At 39.3% G+C, this 26,424-nt stretch overlaps 1 protein-coding gene across 8 annotated transcripts in view; it reads right to left on the minus strand.

Annotated features, from left to right (window-relative positions):
* Positions 1-329: 329 nt before the first annotated feature.
* Positions 330-26,424, minus strand: part of LOC120467090 (NACHT, LRR and PYD domains-containing protein 3) — a 39,244-nt gene continuing 13,149 nt past the window's right edge. For 3 of the 8 annotated variants that reach the window (XM_089130936.1, XM_089130935.1, XM_089130939.1), the window contains 9 exons: positions 21,167-21,251; positions 20,783-20,978; positions 18,726-20,688; positions 15,174-15,344; positions 11,504-11,677; positions 3,103-3,276; positions 2,697-2,870; positions 2,304-2,465; positions 330-1,527 (listed from right to left, as the gene is read on the minus strand). In XM_089130936.1, the coding sequence (XP_088987062.1) occupies positions 1,518-1,527; positions 2,304-2,465; positions 2,697-2,870; positions 3,103-3,276; positions 11,504-11,677; positions 15,174-15,344; positions 18,726-20,688; positions 20,783-20,978; positions 21,167-21,251 (3,109 nt within the window). In that variant the 3' untranslated portion in view covers positions 330-1,517. Of the gene's footprint in view, positions 1,528-2,303; positions 2,466-2,696; positions 2,871-3,102; positions 3,277-11,503; positions 11,678-15,173; positions 15,345-18,725; positions 20,689-20,782; positions 20,979-21,166; positions 21,252-26,424 lie in introns of those variants that run through there. The other 5 variants (XM_089130940.1, XM_089130937.1, XM_089130938.1 and 2 more) reach the window with 4 other exon arrangements.

Genomic DNA, 26,424 nt, shown 5'->3' on the forward strand with positions numbered 1-26,424 from the left:
TTAAGATTTTTGATTAAAACATTCCAGGATTTTCTCCATATAATGGACTTTACTGGTAACCAAATGGTTCAAGGTCCAAAAGACAGTTTCAGTGCAAACTGTTCAAAGGGCTTTAAACGATTCCAGATGATGAATAAGGGTCTTATCAAGCGAAGCGATCGCTCATTTAATAAATAAATAACAAAGTTTAAGTTTTATAAGCTCAAATGCTCATCTTGCTCTGTTCTGTGATGCGTGTTCATGTCTCTCCTGTTTGAACTCGTTTATCAAAATGAACAAATCTTTTTCTCAGTCAATTCGTTCGTTGAATGAACCAAAAGACTCGGACAATGATTCGTTCATTTTTCGTTTATTTGGCCACTTTAGGTTCACACATAGGCAACGGACATCATCACATTTTTGTATACATTTTTATTTATTTACATTAGTAATCTACAGGACATCGTCTTTCAAAACATGACCTGCACGAAAGAGAAAAATAAATGAATGTGTTTCTGTCCCCAGCACATTTCACACTGACATCCATGGGTTCACATTCAGATTCACAGTGATTACTGTCCTTCATCTTTGCCAAAACTGGCCCTGATTTGTTTTTAAGATAATTGGGTCACATTTGATGCAACATATGTGGGTCATGTTTGGTTTACACCCAGATTAGTCATTGTCAATTGTGCAAAATTTTTGTCATAATTTTGGGCCATATTTGCCATTTTACACGTGGGCCACTTCAGACTCACACACATTTTGTCGGGCCATAAGAAGGCCTGCAGTGCCACATCATCGCCTGAAGTGGCCCACATCTGCCATCTGAGGAGCGAGTAAAACACACACAAATGCTGTTAACTGGGGAAAATGTTTAGTCGGTCTGTAGAGGAGAAGAGACTTCATCCACAGAACAGAGACAATATACTGTACATCTGTGCATCAGCAACACACACACACACACACACACACACACACACGCACGCACACACATAACTAACTTCATGTAGAATAAAACAATAACAATAAACATATTCTGTGTATAAAATGTTAGAGAGATACTGTAAATGTTTAAAAGTTACATGTAATCTATATCTTTTGAAACATGTATGTGCTATAGTTGACAATCACGTTCATGATTAGAAATATTTGAATAATTCTGGATGATTTTAGTCTAAACATTATTATATTTGCAGGCCTGATAGTGAAGATTTCTGCTGACACTCATCTGAGCTTCTTCCTCTGTTCCACCTTTAATTACAACTAAACCATCATTTGGCTGAATAATAAACCAACATTAATCATTCAATATCACATGTTTCTAATACGCATGCTAACACACACGCTGCTTTATTTAATAGTGAAGTCTGAGTCTCTTCCACCTGTATGAAACACATTTACACATGTATTTCTCCTCATAGACAGCAGTGAGACTCTTCTGTGGATCACCTGATGGTTTCTGCTCCTCTCATCTCCGTTTCACAGATTTAAACCATGATGTAAGTCCGGTCGATCCGGGCGTTTGCCAGTCGATCTTAATCTACTCTGTAAAGTGGAACAGAATAGAAAACAATCAGTGTTCAGTGGAACAAAGTGCAAATTAATTGAATTTCTGTAATCAGATTAATTACTTTACATTGTCTTGGATAAATATTTGTGTTTTTAAATATAATAGATTTAAATCATGATTCGTGATTTAATTTTTTTTTAAAGATTTCATAATAGAACCTGAATCATGTTCATATGTGTGTCTGTGTGACTCTAATGAGAAACTAATGAGTGTATGACGTATGGAATAAACCACAGCGAGCAAATCCTAATGTTATTTTGAGTTAAACACAAACCTTTAGTTAAAGCCGTTTGTCCTCTAGTTTAAACATGTTTGTAGGCTCTTAGTAAATAATTGAGAGTAAAGTAAGTGTAGAGTAGTGTGACGTGTTGCTTGTCACAGTAAAAACACACTAGAGACAGAGACATTGCTCATGTGAGCTGGACGCTGTGAGCTGAAGCTGGAACTGCACTGATTTTAGCAGGAGTGCAGCGTTTCCTACAATCTGACCAAGTCTGTTTCACACTCAAATGATTCAATTCTACTGACACAGTTCATAAAGCAGGTGTTGATGTATAAAGCTGTGACAGTGAGCTTTTCTTCTCTTTCCTCCTTTGTGTTCAACATTTCAATAACTTCACATTATGTTCTCACAAAAACTTTTGATACAATAAATCTTAATGATAACTTCCTTTCACGAATATTTGAAAGAATTGTTCACATATAAGAGGTAAATGAAGATCTCTTTAGTATCTCAGTGATGTTTCCTCACCTCAGGACACAGTTTGAGTCTCGTAGTTCGTCTCTGAGCCGCTGCTTTGAGTCTCCGATCTTATTGTCACTCAGATCAAGCTCTTTTAAAAACTGCAGAGCTTTTGAGTTCGTCAAAGACTGAGTTAAAGAAGAAACATCTGTAATGCCACAGTACTGTAGACTAGAGAGACAGACAGAGAAAGAGAGATTATCTTACAAATCATGAATGTGAAGAATTTTAGACAAATATCTCACTGACTCAAGACTCACTGTCAGATATTGAGAATAAAGTGTTTTAGTTTAATAAACCCAGAAATTGCACTGCTATAACCAATCAAACATAAACCCTGCTGTCTTCAAATAAATAAACCCCAGTCACACTGTAATTGCTGTACAGTATAATGACACTAACTGTAGTTTCTCCAGCTTGAATTGTGGGTTCATCAGTAGATCACTGAGGTTTTTCACTCCAGAGTCTTCTAGATTATTCACGTTCAGGTCCAACTCTCTCAGGTGTGACGGGTTTGATTTCAGAGCTGAAGTCACATCAGAACAACCTTCATCTGTCATATCACAGCAGCTCAACCTACATTTGTATAGAGAGAGATTGAGAATGAAGAAAATAAGAGACTCTTTATTCTGTCACATCATCTTCATCAGCAAATAAAACAGAGGAAGAGAGATCTTCATCTTTATTTCACCAGATCACAAAATACTGAAGTGAAAATGTCTGTACAAATATAATGTTAATGTGTTTTAGTTTAAACTGTTTTAAGTGATTTTAAGCATTTTGATTCTTGTATGTGAATGTGACTGACCTCAATCTCTCCAGTTTACAGTGTGAATCCTTCAGTACGGCACATAAGTGCTTCACTCCTGAGTTTCCTAGTTCATTCCCGCTCAGGTCCAGCTCTCTCAGGTGTGACGGGTTTGATTTCAGAGCTGAAGTCAGGAAGAGACTCTGTTTCTCTGTAATAATGCAATCACTCAGACTAAAGACAGAGAAATAACAATAGTTCACATCTATGATCAGGGTTTCCTCGGACTCATAAAAAGTAAAAAAAAACCACCTTAGATTTAGCAGATGCATTTACTCTGATTGGCCTCGCTCAGCCTCGCTTTTCCGTCTACTAATTCCCATCATTTACCATGATGATAAAATGAAATGTGGGATATATTTGAATTGTGTTATATTATTAATGTAGACAATGTATGAAAGTACTAATGGAATATAATTACAGTATTTAATGTATTTAGGCTTTATTGTTTTTCATACATTTCTTGAAGATATGTGCCATCCAAGTCAGGCAACACATACCTGTTTCAAGACTTGAAACAATATCCCCCATTAGCACAAGCAGAAACTAAGAAATTTATTTTCCAATTAAGATATTAATTTTGTCTAGGAAAAATGACACGTTTGAATGTTCTATCTCATATTTGTGAAAAGTTCTCGTGTTTGGCAAGTGTTTGTCATGATATGTTCTGACAATAAAGAGTAGTTTAAAACTACAATTAATGCTCTGGCTATAACTTTCAGCTAGGAGCAAAAATCTGCCTTTAAACTTGAAAGAAATGAAGATTTGACATTTATCGTGATAATTATCGATGTTGACTGATATATTAACGTGATAATTGTTAAGTGTTGTTCCTGTGTTATTGATACTTAGGAAAAGGGAGCCTTCAGTTTGTTTCTTTTAAGAAAATAGAACCTTTAAATAATGAAACTCATTACTTTTACTAAAGTCAATAAAAAAGACTTCTGAAAGGAAGTTATTTTTCGTAATTCGTGTCGGTCATAAATTTAAATCATAATGGTCATAAAAAGGTCTTAAAAAGTCTAAACTAAACTAAACCCTGCAGAAACCCACTATGATGATCATCTTATTGAAGAGCTACAGCAGCATTTAGTTTCCAATGGTCTGTTTTAAAACCCAGTCACACTAGTTCTGTGTGCTGGAAGACACTGTTTCTTTATTTTCTGTTTAAAAGGCAGATTTCTGTGTACACAATCAGTACATTGTATCAGATGTTGGGAATTAAACAATTACTATCTAGATAAAAAACACAAAAAATGTGAGTGTTACGAATAAAGGCGATTACACGAGTTTGCGACTTTGGGTGTCTCTGTGTTTCTTCGTGTTTCGGCCGTGTTACTTTCTCTTTCGCAGAGAAGCGCTGATTGGTTGTCTTGGTTACGGTCATTGGCTGATCTGAGGCTTGTCATCAGAGAGGAGGGAAAGAGCGATCCAATCACGGGGCTCATCAGGAGATGCGGGAACTATAAAAGCAGCACCTGAACGCGATTGTGTGGCCAGCCTTTTGTTTTGTGAACTGCAACCGTGTGCTGAGTCCTTTGTTACGTTTTTGTTGACATTCGTTTGATTATTGATTTAGTTCGTTTATATTAAGTTTGTCATGTGAATTAGAGTGTCTTAAACCTGAACTCCTTTACTCATTATCTGAACTTGAGTAAATGCTTTATTAAAAGTGGGATAAAAGAAAAGGGTCAGGTAAGATGTCACGTGACATACATTGCGCACATGTAGTTTTTTTCTTTGTTTAAAAACACTAGATTTAGGGACAAGTGCCACTTTTGTATTTTTGTTTTGGTGAGTTAGTGTAGGGAAGTATACGACGTCTCGGACGTTGAAGATCTTTCTTTTCTACATTTTATTTTTTATTAGTTAGGTTAGATTAAATTCGGGTAAGAAAGATTGTTTTCTTTTTATTAATTTCTTTGAGTTGGCACTGTCCAGTTGCCCTTTTCTTTTCCCAGAATTAATACATAATTTGCTGGTATGTTTATGTTACTTTATTGATTGGTTAATATTTGTTTGAATTGTTTCTTCATGAATATGTGTGCTGTACACATATTTTATGGAGAGCTATTTTGACCGGTTGTGGCCAGCAATAATAAAATAACCTTAAATATTCTACTGCCTTTGTTTCTCTCAGTCACTTCCCAGTGTTTTCTATGGTGGGTGTCGAGGGATGATTAATGTTCCCCTTCTAAATCCCTAGACGGTTAAAAACTAAGAAGGGTCGTAACATTAATGGGGGCTCGTCCGGGATCTTAATTCTTCCTGGAAATTAATTGATATTAGGATTAATTAATTGATTGTCCCGAGACACCCTTGCTATTTTTTTATATACTGGGAATGTGGTGAGAGAATAAATAATTTTTGTAGGTTAGTAGATTTGATCAGCAGGAATAATGGCAACGTTTGATTTGAAAAGTTTTATTAAAAATCCTACTGTAGAATTGTTAGATTGCTGCAGAAAGGATGATTTGTTAGAAATCGCGAAACATTTTCAGATCGTTGTGGTTCGACAGTCTCTTAAGAGGGAAATAAAATCCATTATACGTGAGCAGTTAGTAGAGATGAATGTGCTTGTGGTACCAGACAAAGAGGATATAGAGTGCGATGTGGATATTGAAACATCGAGAGGTGAGGGGTTTACGCCAATAGGGGAAGGAAATAGAACACTACCTCAATTTGAACCGTTCTCTCCTATTTCTATAAATTCAAAGGGAGACGCGAGACTGAAAGTTCGTCTTGCTCGATTGCAGCTGGAAGCACAAGAGAAAGTACAGAATCGTCAGGGTGAGTTGGATTTGCGATTACAAATCCGCAAATTTGAAATTGAGGCAGAGAAACAGATAAAAATGCGAGAGTTGGAGCTCGAGGCAATGAAAATTGTGGGGAGCTCTGCTGCGCAACCGCCTCCACCTCGGGAGATCAATGTTCCTCATGTTCATACTCCACTGTTGGCAACTGTGTCCTCTGTTCATACTCAACCACTAGGGTCATCAGCTTCTCCATCGTTAGCAGCTGGGTCATTCGATGTCAGTAAGCATATTACGCTAGTTCCACATTTTAGAGAGACCGAGGTGGACTCATACTTCAGCGCTTTTGAGCGTATCGCTCTATCACTCGGTTGGCCGAGAGAGGTTTGGGCTATTCTGTTGCAGTGCAGATTGATGGGAAAGGCGCAAGAAGTATTTTCCACTCTTTCTTTAGAGGATGGTTTAGAGTATGAGACTGTGAAATCTGCAATATTACGTGCGTATGAGCTAGTCCCAGAGGCATACAGACAAAAGTTTCGAAGCCATAAAAAGAGTTCTAACCAGACTTTTGTAGAATTCGCAAGGGATAAAAGTAGTCTGTTTGACAAATGGAGTAATGCAAGCAAAGCTGATAACTTTGTTTCGTTGAGAGAATTACTTCTGCTGGAGGAATTTAAATCATGTCTTTCTGAACGTGTGGTTGTGTACTTAAATGAACAAAAAGTTGATTCACTGTCTCGTGCTGCGGTCTTGGCAGATGAATTCGTACTCACGCATAAGACAGCATTTTCAGTAACACGCGCTGAAAAGAGCGTGACTTACTCCCCGCCACCCAGTCAGAGTGTCCGAGTAAAAACTGAAACTTCACAGTCCAAAGAGGTAAGAGAGTGTTTTTACTGCCATAAGCAGGGGCATTTAATTGCGGACTGTGTGGTGCTGAAACGAAAGCAGCAGATGCAACCTCCTAAAAGTGTCGCGTTACTCAAGACTGTGCAAGCATCTGAACTGTCAAATTGTACTGAGATTCCTGATGTGAATTATAAACCGTTTGTGATGAACGGGTTTGTTTCATTATCTGGAAGAATGGAAGATCAGAAAGAAGTTCATATTCTTCGAGATACAGGGGCTATGCAGTCACTCATGGTATGTAAGGTGTTACCTTTTTCTGAGGAATCATATTGTGGCTCGAATATTCTAGTTCGTGGTATTGAAATGCAAATAGTACCAGTTCCTTTGCATCGTGTGTACTTAAACAGTTCACTAGTTTCAGGATTTGTGAAGGTTGGTATTCGTGATTCCCTGCCTGTGAAAGGAATAACCTTTATCTTAGGGAATGATTTGGCCGGAGGCAAAGTCATGCCCGTGCCCGAGGTGACTGATGTTCCAGATGTGTGTGCGATTTCTAACGATGTGGCTAATCTGTATCCTGACGTATTTTCTGCCTGTGCTGTTACACGCGCTCAGTTAGCGAAAGCAGACCAAGTTGCTTTAGCTGACTCGTTGACGGGTCAGATGTTAACTGATGACATGTTAGGTTCTGAGTCTGAAACGAAAGTAACAGGGAAATGTTTACAAAACACCAGTTTAAAAAGGGAAAGTGAAAGTGTTCTGGGGAACGCAAATTCGTTGGATTTGCCCATTACTCGTTCTCAGATTATTGCAGCACAAAAAGAAGATCCATCGTTGCGTAAATGTTTTTCGATTGTTCTTAGTTTCGATGCTACTAAGAAAAGACATACTGCGTATTTTGTGGATGATGGATTATTGATGCGAAAGTGGTGTTCTAGAATTGATGATGATTTGGACTGGAATGTTGTATATCAGGTGGTGGTTCCAGTTACATTTCGTACTCAGGTATTATGTTTGGCTCATGAGCATGTGTTATCTGGACATTTGGGAATAACTAAGACTTACGATCGTGTTCTGCGCCATTTCTTTTGGCCGGGTTTGAAGCGTGATGTTTCTAAGTTCTGTCGTACTTGTCACACCTGCCAAATAATGGGAAAACCGAATCAGATAATTTCTCCCGCTCCACTTTCTCCTATCCCAGTTGTGGGTGAGGCATTTGAGGAAGTGCTGGTAGATTGTGTTGGTCCTTTGCCGAAGACAAAATCAGGCAACCAATACTTGTGCACTATTATGTGTAGAGCGACACGTTTTCCAGAAGCGATACCGCTACGAAAAATAACCGCTCCTGTTATTCTGAAAACGCTGATAAAATTCTTTTCTACATTTGGTCTTCCCAAGGTGATTCAGACAGACCAAGGAACGAATTTTTTGTCGCGTATTTTTGCTCAGACTCTCAAATCTTTATCTATAAAACATAGAGTCTCAAGTGCATACCATCCTGAGAGCCAAGGTGCAATTGAGAGATTTCACCAGACCTTAAAAGCGATGCTTCGAAAATACTGTATGGAAACAGAGAAGGAATGGGACGAAGGAATTCCCTTGGTGTTGTTTGCCATACGTGAAACAGTGCAAGAGTCACTCGGTTTTAGCTCAGCCGAGCTGGTTTTTGGGCACACTGTTCGTGGTCCCTTAAAGGTTCTGAAAGATAAGATGTTGGAGACTAATTCAGAGTCTAAAGTTAACATTTTGGACTATGTCAGTCGATTCAGAAACAGACTTCATGATGCTTGCGATCTTGCTCAGAAAGCTTTGAAAAGTAGTCAGAGTGAAATGAAAAGTCGTTACGACTTTAAGACAGTTGTACGTTCTTTTAAAACTGGTGACCGTGTATTGGTGCTTTTACCTATTCAAGGGTCTGCCTTGTCGGCTCGATTTACTGGTCCCTATGAAGTGGTCAGAAAACTTAGTGAGACAAACTATGTTATACGAACACCAGAGAGAAGACGTAAAACGCGTATTTGTCATGTTAACATGCTCAAAGAGTATTTTGATCGAGAACAAGTGCGATGTGATCCTGAAAAAGTTGTGGAAACTGCGCCTGTTGTTATGACGGAACTTATGTCTGTTGTAGAGAGTGAAGCTGACTCCGATGAAGATGGACTAGTGCTCAGAAATACTCCTCAACAGTGCAATAAGTTGGAAAATTCCGTTATTCTAACTAACTTGTCTTCTCGTTTTTCTCATCTACCTGATGAACAACGACAGGATGTGGTGGATTTGATTACTGCTTTTCCAGCTTTATTTTCGGACGTTCCATCTCAGACTAATGTGTTGCGACATGATATTGAGGTTAGTGGTGCAAGACCTATAAAACAACATGCTTATCGACTTAATGCAATTAAGAGATCTGTTATGAAGGAGGAGACTGAGTATCTGTTGGAAAACGGATTGGCTCGACATAGCTGTAGTCCGTGGAGTTCGCCATGCATTTTGGTAAATAAACCTGACGGTTCGTTTCACTTTTGTACGGACTACCGTAAAGTGAATGCCGTGACAGTGCCTGATTCTTATCCTCTTCCCAGGATGGAAGATTGTGTGGATAATATAGGTTCTGCCAATTTCGTTAGTAAACTTGATTTACTTAAGGGATATTGGCAAGTCCCCTTAACATCGCGTGCATCTGACATCTCTGCGTTCGTAACCCCTGACTGTTTTCTACAGTATAATGTTATGGCTTTCGGGTTGCGAAACGCACCTGCTACGTTTCAAAGGTTGATCCAGATTGTTCTAGCTGGTGTCCCCAACTGTAACGCCTATCTGGATGATTTGGTAATTTTCTCTAAGAGTTGGACAGAACACATGTCCTTACTTTACACAGTGTTTGAGTGGTTAAAGAACGCTTCGTTAACTCTTAATTTGGCGAAGTGTGTGTTTGGCCAAGCCAGTGTTACCTATCTGGGTAAACAGGTGGGACAGGGACAAGTGAAACCTATTGAAACGAAAGTTGTAGCCATTACGGAATTCCCAGTCCCTAAGACACGTCGAGAGTTAAGACGATTTTTGGGCATGGCTGGGTACTATCGTAACTTTTGTAAGAATTTCTCTACGGTAGTGACCCCTCTCACCAATCTTCTTAGTCCAAAACGAGAGTTTGTGTGGACTGATGAATGCCAGATTGCATTCGAGAGTGTTAAGGCTTTATTGTACAGCACTCCAGTTTTAGCAGCTCCGAACTTTGATCGTCCTTTTAAATTGGAAGTTGATGCGAGCGCGGTTGGCGCTGGAGCAGTGTTGCTTCAAGAGGGCGGGGATGGCGTGGATCATCCCATATGTTTTTTCTCTCGTAAGTTTAATCGACATCAAGGAAATTACTCTACAGTGGAGAAGGAAACTTTGGCGTTGTTGTTTGCCCTGCAATTTTTTGAGGTTTATTTAGGCTCTTCCAATCTGCCTACGGTTGTGTATACGGATCATAACCCCCTTGTTTTTCTTTCTCGGATGTACAATGCGAATCAACGTTTGATGCGTTGGGCTCTGTTTGTACAGAGTTATCATCTTGAAATACATCACAAGAAAGGATCTGAGAATGTCCTGGCGGATGCTCTTTCCAGAGTTTGAGAGAACTTATGATGGGTGAGTTATGATTTTATTTAACTAAACATATTAATTTTAACAAACGGTAGACGTTTGTTTTTGATTGTGGGAGTGTTACGAATAAAGGCGATTACACGAGTTTGCGACTTTGGGTGTCTCTGTGTTTCTTCGTGTTTCTGCCGTGTTACTTTCTCTTTCGCAGAGAAGCGCTGATTGGTTGTCTTGGTTACGGTCATTGGCTGATCTGAGGCTTGTCATCAGAGAGGAGGGAAAGAGCGATCCAATCACGGGGCTCATCAGGAGATGCGGGAACTATAAAAGGAGCACCTGAACGCGATTGTGTGGCCAGCCTTTTGTTTTGTGAACTGCAACCGTGTGCTGAGTCCTTTGTTACGTTTTTGTTGACATTCGTTTGATTATTGATTTAGTTCGTTTATATTAAGTTTGTCATGTGAATTAGAGTGTCTTAAACCTGAACTCCTTTACTCATTATCTGAACTTGAGTAAATGCTTTATTAAAAGTGGGATAAAAGAAAAGGGTCAGGTAAGATGTCACGTGACATACATTGCGCACATGTAGTTTTTTTCTTTGTTTAAAAACACTAGATTTAGGGACAAGTGCCACTTTTGTATTTTTGTTTTGGTTAGTTAGTGTAGGGAAGTATACGACGTCTCGGACGTTGAAGATCTTTCTTTTCTACATTTTATTTTTTATTAGTTAGGTTAGATTAAATTCGGGTAAGAAAGATTGTTTTCTTTTTATTAATTTCTTTGAGTTGGCACTGTCCAGTTGCCCTTTTCTTTTCCCAGAATTAATACATAATTTGCTGGTATGTTTATGTTACTTTATTGATTGGTTAATATTTGTTTGAATTGTTTCTTCATGAATATGTGTGCTGTACACATATTTTATGGAGAGCTATTTTGACCGGTTGTGGCCAGCAATAATAAAATAACCTTAAATATTCTACTGCCTACTGTTTCTCTCAGTCACTTCCCAGTGTTTTCTATGGTGGGTGTCGAGGGATGATTAATGTTCCCCTTCTAAATCCCTAGACGGTTAAAAACTAAGAAGGGTCGTAACAGTGAGCAATAGGGAAATTCAGAAAGTGAACTGCTATAACCAATGAAACATAAGCCCTGCTGTCTTCAAATAAATAAACTTCAGTCACACTGTAATTGCTGTACAGTATAATGACACTAACTGTAGTTTCTCCAGCTTGAATTGTGGGTTCATCAGTAGATCACTGAGGTTTTTCACTCCAGAGTCTCCTAGTTTATTCCTGCTCAGGTCCAGCTCTCTCAGGTGTGATGGGTTTGATTTCAGAGCTGATGTCACATCAGAACAACCTTCATCTGTCATATCACAGCAGCTAAACCTACATTAGCAGTGAGAGAGAGAGAGAGAATGAAGACAATAAGAGACTCTTTATTCTGTAGTCACATCATCTTAATCAGCAAATAAAAAAGACAGAGGAAGAGAGATCTTCATCTTTATTTCACCAGATCACAAAATACTAAAGTGAAAACGTTTGCAGAAATATAATCTGAATTTAGACTCATTGTGAGATATTGAGTATAAAGTGGTTTAGCTTACTTTTGATTATTTTATGTATGTCTATATATATATATATATATATATATATATATACACACACACACACACAGTATCTGAGGTAGAAGTGTGCGTTCGGAGTGTGTGATTGGCTAAATGTGAGGTAGAAGCGTGGTTTCGGAGCGTGTGATTGGCTGAATGTGAGGTAGAAGCATGCTTTCGGAACATGTGATTGGCTGAATGTGAGGCTGAATGTGATTGGCTGCCGGAGCTGGTGAAAACGATTCTGTATGCCAGGCGGTTCTGAGTGACTCTCTGCATTTATTCATGAGAAAGAGCTCATTCAATCCAATCCAATCGCTGTAGTACACATGACATCATCACATCACAGTGGAGACAACGCTCGCAATGCGGATCATGGATCATATAGTTCATATACGGATCAGAGCATGCTTTTCAAGTTTTTATGGACCGATTTCATATCCTCTAGTGCTCTAAAGATGAACCAGCACCGCTCTTCTTTAAATAAAATGTATGTGCAAATAAAGACACTGATACAGCTGTATATCTGATCATGAATGCGATGTTACAATGGATTATTCTGATACACAGAACACAATGATGTAGACAACAATTAAAAAAACAACGGACAAAAATTAACGTCTCAGTTACGTATGTAACCATCATTCCCTGAGTAGGAATAATAAAGACAGTTCCCTTTCGTAGTCACTAAAAATATATTTGCCATAGAAGAAGAACTTTGTACTCCTATCTACAACCTTGCTACTATTTGTTAACATCATAAATGCAATACATCAAATAACAAAAACATATGTAGTTTACAACACTCTTCGGGCTTGGCAAGATATAAATAAGTTCTTTGGGAATTTTGGTAAAATATACAGGCTTTTCCCCATATCCTTAAACCCAGATCTGCCACCGTCTATTGGTGGTTCCTTGTTCGCAGAGTGGAGAGGAAATGGCGTACAGCAATTCCAACAATTGTTTGATGGGGATACACTCAAGTCCTTTGCTGTTCTAATGTCAGTGTATGGAATTCCGAAACAGGACTTTTATAAATACTTAGAAATTCGCCATTTAATACACCTTATTCACGGCAGCGCCATCTTTGATTTTTAATGAGAATGAAAGCGAGGCTGTGAGGGATAGACTTGCATCTCTTCAATGGGCTGTACTGTTATTTAATGTGTTTACGGATTGTTCTGCTCATGAAACACTGGAAAAATATCTTTCAAAGAAATGTCAGTTGACAAAAAACTCCCGACAATGTAAGCTGTGGAAAATTGTAAGTAATCTAGCCACTTTATTCAGCTTTTTACAGCGGATGACATTGGAAACACGGTAAGTCTATCCCTCACTTTCATACCCGTCATGGCGCTGCTCTGAATAAGGTCTATAAACACCCTGAAAGGGGAAAAAGGCCTCTGGCCTCATCCGTTCCCTCTCTCCAGAATATTAAGGAACTGCATTTCCTATCTATCCCTCTGATTATTACCAGTCTCCATCCCTGCCTAGTTTATCTGATTATCCCCATCTGCATCACCTGTTCCCTATTATTACCCCTTTATCTGGACTGTGTTTCTCATTGTGACTTTGCAAAGTCTTGATTTGATCTGCTGTCATCACCGAGCGTTTATCCCCGTTTATAGTGATTCTCTGGTACTCTGATCTCTGCCTGGACTCTCGTTTCTGTGAACCTTGCTGCCTGCCCTGACCCTTGCCTGTGTTCAGTTTCGGATTCTGGATTGCCCTGTACCTGCACTGTTTATGTCTGTTTATCTCTGCTTCATTGCATGTTTAAATAAAATTCTACAAATGGATCATAACGCCTCTGACCAGGCATTACAGTCTGTATTAGGGCCTAAAAATATCTTGAGGAGATTTTGGTAAACTCAACATCATTAAAAGGAACAATCTCTGTAATTTATAGTGCTCTGTTGGACCGTTACAACTCTTCCTTGACTCCACTTAGGAACGTATGGCAGAAGGATATGGGACGTGCTTTTGATGAAGCTCAGTGGGAAACAGTATGTCAGAATGTTTTTTCCTCACTGTCCTGTAATAAGATAATCAAACTAAATTATTAATTCATGCACAGGATGTACCTTACTCCGCTTCGCCTAAGTAAAATGTTTTCTAACTCATCCCCCAGATGTCATCGTTGTAAAACATGTAAAGGCCAATTATGCATGTTTTTTTGAGAATGCAAGAAATTTAAACAGTTCTGGAAGGCGATACATGATCTAACTGTTAAGATAGTGAAAACCCTGCTGGACATTACACCAACACGGTACCTCTTTGGTACGGAATTGGATAAGACACTGGACACCACATGCAGGAAGAGGATTATCATAATGTCTTATATCGCAAAGACATGTATCTTGCTCAATTGGAATCAACAAAGATCCCCATCATTTAATCTGTTTAAACAAATCCTCAACAAAACTTTAAGACTGGAACAACGCACATACACCCTAAAAAATAAGGGGGATGCCTTCCGAAGGATATGGGAACCGCTTATGGACCTCTGACATTACCATGTCATGACAGGGTTTGGCATGTTTACATAACATTCACAAAGGATGAACTGTGACCATGGACTGATTTGATTTAATTTACTGTATTTTATTATTATTTTTATTTTATAATTATCTTATGTTAATAAAATGTTAAAAATCAATAAAAAGGACCAGGATCAGTGGCTCTTATTCTGATATATAATGTTAAATCTTTCCTTTTCTTGGAACAAAATGAATGCTTAACCCTCTACTGCAAGCATTATGATAGACCTATAGAAAAAAAATTGCTTTTTCTTTTCTTTTTTTTTATTTTATTCTGAATGGCTTAACTTGAAGTAATGTAAAAAGAAAATTAGATGTGTATGTGATATGGGCTGGTCCTTGTTTGTTCCTGACGTTTTAGTTTGCTTTCAGCAACTACCGTCTATGTCATGCCGTCTAGCATATCATTGGCTAAACTAAGGTCTTCTCATTCCAACAAAAAACACGAGAATGTTTTCTTAAAGAGACAGTGGCAATGACATGAACAAAAAGAGTATGTTGCCAAATGGCAACACCATGCGGTAGAGGGTTAATGTCACTTCAATATTACTAGATGAAAAAACACAACAACAATAACATAGCACAATGACAGGATTGATATGGTATAGCAACGTTGTAACAAATAAATAAAAGATCTTTGAATTTTTCACAAAAGTTATCTTGGGCTTTTGCCTCCGGCATCGTCCTGTCAGTCATTGCACCTCACTCTAGTCATGTGACTCCTGTGGCTCAACTTACCTCAGTATCTCCAATTTGCACTTTATATTCTTCAATCCAGTGCAGAGCAGCTTCACTCCTGAATCCTGCAGCTTATTATTGTTCATGCTCAGCTCTTTCAGATTAGTATCTGATCCAAGAACTGCAGCCAGAGCTGAACAGCTTTTGTCTGTTAAGTTACAATCATTTAACCTACAATAAAGTCACAACACAGAATTAGATGGAACACGTTCAACATATTTTCTATACACAAATATTAAATAATTCCATTTATTTTTTTACATAAACAGCATATACAGCAAAGAGCCCGAGTTAAACTATCATTTATCTTCAAAAACGACTACTTCCTGTATATTAATGTTTTTGATTCAGTGACAAATTTCCTAAATAAAATAAAGCATATTTGAAAATAAATATTTGTGTAAAGCTGTTATAGCCATAGGAGTTTTTTTCTCTATTTATGTCACCTAATGGAGTTTAGGTTCTTGCCAGTGTTGCCTCTGTCTTTCTAAATTGGGGACACTTAATATTAGGGCTGTGAACAAAAATCGATTCACATTTGTATCGCAATTCAAGCTTTACCGATTCAAAATCGATTCGTAGAATTCCAAAAATCTTTCATACATATATATTTTGTAATGGTGTGCAGGGGTGGAGTGGCAATCGGGAGTCGGGACTTTTCCCGGTGGTCTGGTAGTGTTTCGAGGCCGCGAGGGCCTTTCTGATAATAGTGATACATTGCAAGTTCTTAGCAACACCATCCGGTGGACTGGTGTGCGGCCGCTGCCTGCTGGTCAAACTGTGCGGCCTCTCTGCTCAACCCGTAAATAAATGCATCGATCCACATATTTTGTTTGAGTTCTTAAATGTTCTTGTGGTAGATTTTTTGCCAAGTGTGTCAGAAGTTATGGGTTCTAATCTGCACTCATATAGTTTTCTTCTCTCTCTCATCAAGCCCGAATATGTTCATCAGTGGATACAGTCTATATCAAGCAGGGACATGTTTGTGTGCATTTTATTTTGTGATTTCACTGGAATGAATAGAGTCTCCACAATGCCGATAGATTGAAGAGCGCGTGTGAGTGAAGACTGCGCGCACCACAAGAGAACAACTGTATCCATGATTCTGATAGCAGCGGCAACGAGAGCTCAGCATGATTTCAAAAACAACAAATGCTACTGTAGGTCTCTTATTTAATAGCAAACTAAATTAATGCTTTGCTAGTTAACTGGATATGTTTTATTTATTTGTATTAGGTACATCCGTGCAATGTTTCAAAAAGTGGTGGGGGACAATATCGATCCTGTGAAAAAGGGCTGGAGACATGTCCCATCTGTCCCAGCCGCAAATTACGCCTATAATAAGGGCTGGATCTAAACAAATATACACAATATGACGTACTCAGTTACTAACGTAACCTCGGTTTTCTCTAGAAGAGGGAACGAGTACTGCATAATATCTTACGCTAGGGGGAAAACCTCTTTTCCTTGAGATATTGAAGCCAAAAAATTATCCTTAATTTTGAATTATTGAAAAACGTGTAGCAGCAGCATGCAGATATAGGCAAGGCGGCTTAGCGTGCCAATTGGCTGTTCTGCGGCAACTGCATCAGCCTATCAAGAGCGGCTCTTTGGTGACGGTATAATGAGGGCACTTCGCGCCCATTGCGCCATACTCCCGCCGAAGCGGCCGTGGTTTAGCCCAATAAATATAGCTTGATGGGCTGATATCCCTGGTTTTTCATTGCCGAAGCGAACCAGAGCGTGTAGCAGGCACGGCAAGATACGCAGTACTCGTTCTCTCTTCGTAATCGAATTGGGTGCTGAACATTATGAAAAGAGGATATTCGTTACAGTTTGCTCGATGCCCTCACAGCTGCACAGCGTGTGAGCACACCTCTACAAACAAACAACGTTTTCCCGGCGACCCACATAAAGCACAAAAATAGTATGTTTCACAATCACAACACACAGGTTTACGGTCACCCTCCATTAGGCGTGGGTCACGTGCTTCTCACCAAAATACAAAATCTGATGGCAAAAGGTACGATAGAGTGTCTCCCGATAGAGTGTCTCCTGAGTGCCCCCCCACCACACACACACACACACACACACCCCAACCCCCACACACGAAAAAGGACGGCAGCCTTAGACCCATTCTAGATTTGAGACGCTTGAACAAGGCTTTTCAAAATGTTAAATATCGCATCTCTATGCAAGCGCTGGCAGCCTCATTCAAGGCAGGCGAGCGTGCACCCCTGAAGAAATTTCAGAAACTTCTCGGTCTAATGGCAGCAGCATCATCAGTACACCCATAGGCGTAATTTGCGGGTGAGACAGGGGGGACATGTCCCCACCACTTTTTGCCAGGGTTGATTTTGTCCCCACCACTTTTGAAACATCTCGCGGCACAGATCTATCCTTTATTTAACCAGGTAAAAACCCATTGAGATTAAAAATCTCTTTTGCAAGGGAGACCTGGCCAAGATAGGCAGCAAAATTACATCACATCATTACATACATACAAAGACACACAAATAAAAGCCGATTATGCACTTACAAATGAAATCTCAACGAAAACGTTGACATGTGAGGGAGTCCAACTCAAAACTTCTCATTCTCAACTTAAAAACACTTAAAGGATGTAACTAATACAAATAAATAAAACATCTCTAGTTAACTAGCAGAGCATTAATTTCGTTTGTTTGTTAAATAAGAGGCGATCTAGTCTGCTGAAATGTGTTGTTTTTGAAATCAAGTGATCAAAGTGCTCGTTCACTGCAATCAGTGGCACCGATAAAGTGTTCTCTTGTGGCTCGCGCACAGTCTTTACACGGAGGTGTGCTTTAATCCGTTGCGAAGACTCTCTATTCGTTACGGTGAAATCACAAAGTAAAATGCCCACAAACGTGTCCCTGCTTGATATACAACCACTGATAAACATAATCAGTTTTAATGTGGAAAAAAAGAAAAAAAAAAACTATACGATTGAGGATTAGAACGCAGAATCTCTGACATGCTTGGCAAAAATTCTGCCACTGGACCATTGGTGCATGCGTGTATCTGATGGATCTATGTTTTTGTTCAAGTGAAAATTCTCGGCACCAACACATATTAGATCTCATTAAACGACAAATTAAACACAATGTACTATTTAAATCGATTGCTGGTCATTGGTGTGTCATCTGATTTATGATTTAGCATTGTATTAGCCCCCCCACCTGTCCCACCCACTTCTTAAAGCAAACTTACGCCACTGAGTTCTCCTTATTAATAAACGCCTGTTAAAACCCAGGAACGACTTGAGCCTATATTAAAACTCGAGGGGAGTAACAATAATTATATGTAAGTCATAAAAGTCGGGTGTATCATACGACACAAAACAAACATGAAAACATTTTTACATGGTATTTATATTTTGTGTTAAGTTGTGATAAACTGCCCCCCCCCCCCCCACACACACACACAAAAAAGCTTTTTAGATATCGCTTCATGTTTATGATGGGGAATCCTTATAGAGCTCAATGTATTTCAGATGAGAGCTAAACATGACAAAATATATAAAAGACTTACAGAGCTCTTCTGGAGGCTTTAATGACTGGCGATAATCTAATGAGACACTCGTCTGATTTCTTGAATTTCTGAAGCTCAAACTCCTCCAGCTCTTCTTCTGATGTCAACAACACAAAGACTAAAGCAGACCACTGGGCAGGTGAAAGGTCACCAGATGAGAGACTTCCTTTGCTAAGGTGGGTCTGAATCTCGTTCACCAGAGTTTGGTCGTTCAGTTCATTCAGACAGTAGAACAGATTGATGGATCTCTCTGCAGGAAGATTAGCTTCTAATTTTTGCTTGATGTACTGAACTATTTCCTTGTTGCTCCGGTCAGTGTTGTCTCGCTGTGTCAACAGACCTCGTAAGAGTCGTCGAACTATCCTCTTGTTGCTCTGGTCAGTGCCGTCTGTCTTTGTCAACAGACCTCGTAAGAGTCGTTGAACTATCCCCTTGTTGCTCTGGTCAGTGCCGACTCGCTGTGTCAACAAACCTCGTAAGAGTCGTCGATTGGACTGGAGTGACAGACCGAGGAGGAAGCGAAGGAAAAGGTCCAGGTGTCCATTGTCACTCTCCAGCGCCTTGTCCACTGCAGTCTTGAGAAAATCAATCATGGTTTCATTTCTGTTTTCCTGTTCTGTAGACTCATGATCAAACACACTTGTCTTGTTGATGTCTAGAAACAGATGTGCATAAAGGGCTGCAATAAACTCTTGAATGCTCAAGTGAACAAAGCAGTACATGGTACCAAGAACGATCCCTGTTTCCTCCTTAAAGATCTGGGTACACATGCCTGAGTACACTGATGCCTTATAGACGTCAAGACCACAGGCTTCCAGGTCTGTGTCATAGAAGATCAGGTTGTTTCTTTCCAGCTGATGAAATGCCAGTTTCCCCAGTGAAAGGATTGTGTCTTTATCCCAGGAAACATCTGGTGTGTATTCTCCATCATATTTCCGGCGGCTCTGCTGGATCTGAAAGCGGAGAAAGTGTGTGTACATTTGTGTCAGAGTCTTGGGAGTGTCTTCAGTGTTTGATTCCTGCAGTGTTTTAGAGATCTCATCAGCCTGAGTGTTTCTCACATCATTATTTCTCTTCTCCTCCAGAATGTTCTGGAGAACAGTGGCTGAAATCCAGCAGAAGACTGGGATGTGGCACATGATAAAGAGACTCTTTGATTGTTTAACGTGATCTATGATTGTGTTGGCTTGACCTTCATCCTTGAATCTTTTTTTGAAGTACTCTTGCTTTTGTGCGTCGCTGAATCCTCGTATCTCTGTCAGCCGGTCGATACAGTCAGGAGGAATCTTACTGGCAGCTGCTGGTCTGCTGGTGATCCAGACGAGAGCAGAAGGAAGCAGATTTCCCTTCATGAGGTTCGTCAGGAGAACATCCAGAGAGGCTGGTGACGATACATCACGCCACGTCTCATTACTATCAAACTTCAGAGGAAGGCGACATTCGTCCAATCCATCAAGGATGAACAGCACTTTGAACTGATTCCTTCTTGTAAGGTTCAGTCCTTTTGTCTCTGGGAAAAACTGAGTTATAAGGTCCATCAAACTTAGTTTTTCTTTCTCCTTTAAGTTCATCTCTCTGAATGGAAGAGGAAATATGAAGCTGATATCTTGATTTTCTTTTCCTTCAGCCCAGTCCAGAACAAACTTTTGCACAGAGACTGATTTCCCGATGCCAGCGACTCCTTTTGTCAGTACAGTTCGGATCTCCTTGTCTTGTTCAGGCGCTTCAAACAAATGTGTGCATTCAACCTGTATCTCTTGTGCTTTATGACGTCTGGAAGCAACTTCAATCTGTCTCACCTCATGTTCAGTATTGACCTGTTCACTGCCACCCTGAGTGATGTAGAGATCTGTGTAGATGTTATTCAGGAGTGTGGAGTCACCTTGCTTCGCCATTCCTTCAAACACACATTGATACTTCTTCTTTAGGCCACATTTCAGCTGATGAATGAAGAACAGCTCACCTAAACACAGGAACAGGAAATAGATAGTTTTAGTCTTCATTTTCTCTCCTACATTTATAAGAGACAATCAGACAGATGATGATGAGTCTCTTGCCTTCTAGAGCATCAGCAGCTTCATCTTGCTTCATCTCTCTCAGGTAATGTAGTGTGAGATCAAGAGCTGCTGATTTGATACTGGATCTGTTCTCATTAAAGTCCTTCACAAAGTGTTGTGTGTTCTCATGTTGCAATATTTTCTTTAACTTCTCCAGTTCATTCTTCAGAAATGTGATTATTTTGCTCTCAAGATCCTACAAACAAAAGTTAAGAGGCAAACAGTAACATGCTGACCAAGTTGTACTAAAATGTGTTTAAAAGGAAAAATAAGTGATCAAGAAAAATGTAATTACATTTCTTTGTTCAATAACATGTTTGTTTTTTAGAAATATTAAATTTATATAACTTATAATATTAAATTTCTAAAAACGTATTTTCCTACCTGGAAGATCCCAAGAAGATTGTCTTTGAAATTCTCGTGGTTCCTGTGAGTCTGAAGGTCTAAGTCTAATGTCTCATATTGAAGCCTGTAATCACATTAGTAAAATAAAATACTAACTGATATTTTACAGAAAGAGAAATAAGCATTAGCTGTGAATACTCTGACAAGTATTTGATCTAAATATTGTAAAGCCTATGGAATGCCAAAGCTGACTTAATTAAAAATAAATATATACATAAATAAATATACGAAGAAATGTAAAAAAGCAAAAATACAAAAATAAATACATAAATAAATATACGAAGAAATTTAAAAACCAAAAATACAAAAATAAATACATAAATAAATATACAAAGAAATGTAAAAAAGTACAAATAAATGAGCATTTATACTTTTATTTCCATATTTATGTATAATTGTATTTTTTCACACATTTATTTATTTATTTCTACATTTATTCATTTCCACTTTTATTTATTTCCACATTCATTTATGTATTTATGTTTTTATGTCTACTTTTATTTATTTTAACATTTATTTATTTCTACATTTATTTATTCCAACATTTCTTTCTCCGTATGTTAATGAGGGGGGCGTGTTTTAACTCAGACCTCAGCAATCGAGCTCAGAATGGCAGTGCTGAAGCTTTGAGGCCACAGTGACACCTTGTGGTGTGTGACCAAACGAAACGCAAGAGCTGTGCAGGCAATATCACATTTTAAGTCATGTGTATCACCCTAACTGTAGCCTACGTAGGGTAGGCTATATAGGGTGGTTAACACACATAGCACACATGAACAGAAACTGCACTTCAACGGGTCTGATACAACTGATCCACTATTAATAAAATTGTAAATGCGGTGGATAGGGCTGATAGCTTGCGTTTGGCTTGCGTTTATTGTCGATGAGACTCGCACACAAAACACGACTCAAAACGCGGTTTACATTCGTTTCCTCATTTCGTATGCATGCATTTCGTATAACTGCGTAAGGAAACGCGAATGTAAACCGCGTATTGAGTCGCGTTTGTGTGCAAGATGCTGCTCTTAGACACTGATTAATCACAAGGCACCAATTTTGAATTATTCTTAAATTAAAGGTGCTGTATGCGATTTTTAGCAACCTCTAGCGGTGATGTTTCAGAATGCAACAAGAGCGCTCGTGCTCGTGTGCGTGATCAATCTCAAGAGCGAGCAATCACTACCAGCCACACGGAGACTTTCAACGTAACGGCAAAATCATCACACAACATGCTGGAAACTAATGTAAACTCCCACTGCAGGTACAATAATAGCCCAACTTACTTTTATCAGCTTGACATTGAACTAATGCTCTATGCTCGTACCATGATAATATTACAATAAAGTAGTGGTGCACGATATATCGGCCGCCGATATAACATCGGCCGATTTGGTCAATTTTTTACAAATCGGTATCGTTCCGATGTCAAAGTAGGGCCGATGTGAATAGGCCGATGATCAGTAGGTGTGAGTGTGGGGGCGGGGATGTTTGTTTTTGCATGCGTATTAAAAGCGCGAGTGCGTTTAAACATCAAGCACATGAAGACTGGAACTGGTGAGCTGTTTTCTGCCAGCCTTCCTAATGCGTATTTTTGTCCCACCAAAGCCATATTCAGTGTTGGGTGTAACGCGTTACAAAGTAACGCGTTACAGTAATAATATTACTTTTTCCAGTAACTGGTAGTGTAAGGCATTACTCGTCTGAAAATGGTAATATTATTACAGTTATCCCGAGCTAGTTACTTGCGTTACATTTGCCAGTAGCACATCACACACAAGGCACACAACACAGAGAACAGAAGCGAAGGGGGGAGGAGGGCGTGAATGGAACAGTGATTGGTCTGGGTTTGGCACGAGGTATCATTTACCATCACCGATTGGTCGACACACCCGGCAGCCAGCAGCAGAGCGGCACCCTCAAAGACAGATGAGGAAAAATGGAAGCGTCAACAACGGCAAGCTCTTTTTCAGAGGAAGGTTCCCAGCAACAGAAAGCTAGTTTCGACGGGTGGAGATTCAGTCATTATTTTGAATATGTTCAACGGAAGGAAAATAACTTGACGGTGAAGTGCACACTCTGCCCGGGGAGAAAACTGCTCTCCACCGCTTGTAACTCTACCTCCAACTTGAAAAAGCACCTGCAGCGACAGCACGGACACATCAAGCTCGTTGCGAAGCGACAGAGTGACATGAACGAGCAGCCCCACAAGCAGCAAAAACTTTCATTTGAACATAAAGTACTACCAACATCAAAATCCGAGCTAAATAAGCTTGTTGCCTCGTACGTAGTAGAAGAAATGTTACCTCTTTCTACTGTCGAATCGCTGTCTTTAGCAAAATACCGATAGCAGGGACAGACCAGCCGTTTTCTGACAGGAAAACCTTCGCAATGTATTTAGATAAATGTTACGCCATGATGGAAAGTGAGCTGAAGAAAACGTTTGAGTGCACTGAGTATGTGTCAACGACCGCTGACATCTGGACTTGTCACAACAAAAGCTACATAGGCATGACTGCCCATTGGATTGATCCAAGCAACTTCCATCGTGAAAAAGCAGCCCTTGCCTGCAAACGAATCAAAGGACGACACACATATGACATTGTGGCCACTGAAATTGACCAGGTTCACTCATCTTATGGACTGTCAGAGAAGGTCACAGCAACAGTCACAGACAATGGATCGAATTTTGTCAAGGCTTTCAGGTCAGTTGAATAATAGTTTACTTACTTGTACTTATTTGCAAATGTATAGTTAATACATTGTTTAACCCCTTTAACTGTCACCCCCCCCCCCATTTCACATAGACAAAAAAATCACTACAAACTTTGAATATGAAATATTCTTGTTGCAAATTGATAAATTACTGATCCTCTGTAATTTATTTAAAAAAAATATTTTAAAAAAATATGAAAACTAGAGATTGTGAGCTTTCAAATGATATATAGTTTGTCAATATTACTTTAGGTTTTTACTAAGATATTATTGTTTTAAATATATATGGGCAAACATCCCACCTGTGGGACAGTGACAGTTAAGGGTTGATTGCATTAATCAAGAAGACACATGATAAGATTACATTTGAATTGAATAGGCCACACATTATAAATTTTTTTTCTTCTTGCACTTCTCACATTCAGGGAGTATGAGCCCAAGCCAGCAGCAGCAGCATCCGATTCAGAGGACGAGGGATCAGGGGAGGAGGATGAAGAAGTGTCATTTACCGATGTACAAGAAGTGCTCTCCACGGAACAAGAAGACCCAGGACACTTTACTCTCCCCCCTCACTTAAGATGTGCCTCGCACACACTTAATTTGATATCAACTGTTGATATTGAAAAATGGTTGACAGTGACAAACAAAACAATTTACAGAAGTGCCACTGCAAAGTGCTCTGCCCTCTGGAATAAGGCCAGCCGGTCTACAGTAGCTGCAGAGCTAGTGGAAAGCCTTTGTGGAAAAAAGCTCATGGTGCCTTCAGTGACGAGATGGAACTCTTTCCACAATGCAGTTGCACGAATAACTGAGATATCCAGACCACAATTGACAACTCTTTGCAGTCAGTTAGGTGTACGAGCCTTTTCCGAGCGAGAGTACAAATTCCTTGTAGAGTATTGCACAGTCACAAAACCGCTTACAAAAGCTTTGGACCGTTTACAAGGTGAGATAAAGTATAGGTTAATGTAAACCTGTGGCTTCTTGCCTTTCCTTTTTTTGAATGTTAAACATTTGAATCAAACAAGTAATTCATTTATTGATTCACATTCATTAATTCCAGGAGAAAATGATTGTTATTATGGCAATCTATTACCGACACTGGAGTCTCTGATGTCAAAGACCTTGGCACTGCGTCCCGGCCTCTCCGAGATGATGACAAATCTGCCCGATGTCATAGTGCAGGTAGGCTGTGAGTGTGTATTTAAGACTTACTAACTGTAACTTTGTGTGATATGAGAAAAGCCTGTCATATGCACAATTGCACATCCCTCCACTATCACAGATGCTTTCATTATCACAGTCTTCTAAATTTCACACTAAAATAGGCTCTTAGAGAATGTAAGAATTGTTTACTGGTACTTTCTGAAGATCTGGTATAGACCATTTCACAAGATGTAAACAACACTGGTCCAGAAGCACTTCCTGTTTCAGTTTTTTAACGCTACATAAAAGCTGGAATAAAAATACTACCAACAGAACATGTAAAACTGAATCAAAAAGTTAAATAACATCATTAAGATGTTTTCTTTACATGTGAAATAAAGAAAACAGTTACAAACTGAAACAGGAAGTGCTTCTGGACCAGTGTTGTTTACATCTTGTGAAATGGTCTATAGTCAATATGCTTGTTGCATCATTTACATGTCAACTCCTTCCACAGGAAGGTATGTTTTTCCTCTTTAAGAGAAATATCTAATTTTAGAAATCTCTTTCTTACAGGCCATCAAAACCCGCTTTGCTTCTGTTTTGGACAGTAGGGAGGGTCTCCTAGCTGCTGTCACTCTGCCGAAGTTCAAGATGAGGTGGTTGAGGGAAGAGACCAGGAGAGAGGCCCTAAAGACTCTGCTGATAACAGAGTGCCGTGCTTCACCCCTGGCTGCCCCCCACAATGAGGAGCACGAGGTCAGGCCTCCACAGATTAGTCCAGCATCCAGCAGTAGTGAGGATGACTTTTTTGTGTTTGAGGAAGAGCAGGATTCAGGATCTTTTGGCCCAGACAGGGAGGTGATGGAGTACCTGAAGTCTGGGTCAGAGATGGGGGTCCTAGACAACTTTCCCAGAATTAAGAACTTATCTTTAAAATACAATACAGCACCAGCATCCAGTGCTCCAGTGGAAAGGCTATTCAGCCTGGGAAGTCTTGTTCTCACTCCAAGGAGGAACAGGTTAGGAGACAAGCGCTTTGAGAGACTCCTCCTTATGAGGTATAACCACTACTTTGACAAATAAGCTGACCCATTCAGAAGCTCATATTTTGCACCAGAAAAATGCATTACAGTAAATGCCAACTGTATCTTTCCTTTTATTTACTTTGAGTCTTCTGTATCTGCTTTAACTCATTTCAACAACCTACCTCTCCTCTGCACTGTTTTACTTTTGAACAATTTACCTCTCCTCTACACAGTGCTGGTAAGGCCAGTCTTTTTTATTTATGGATATATTTTTTTGAGGAAGTTAAAAAAATTTTGTTTGTACGTACTTGTTAATCGACAATCAAATTGATTTTTGCACTAGATGGTTTT

This window comes from Pimephales promelas, chromosome 5 (genome assembly GCF_988280905.1).
Source record: "Pimephales promelas chromosome 5, fPimPro1.hap1.1, whole genome shotgun sequence".
Lineage (NCBI taxonomy): Eukaryota > Metazoa > Chordata > Actinopteri > Cypriniformes > Leuciscidae > Pimephales > Pimephales promelas.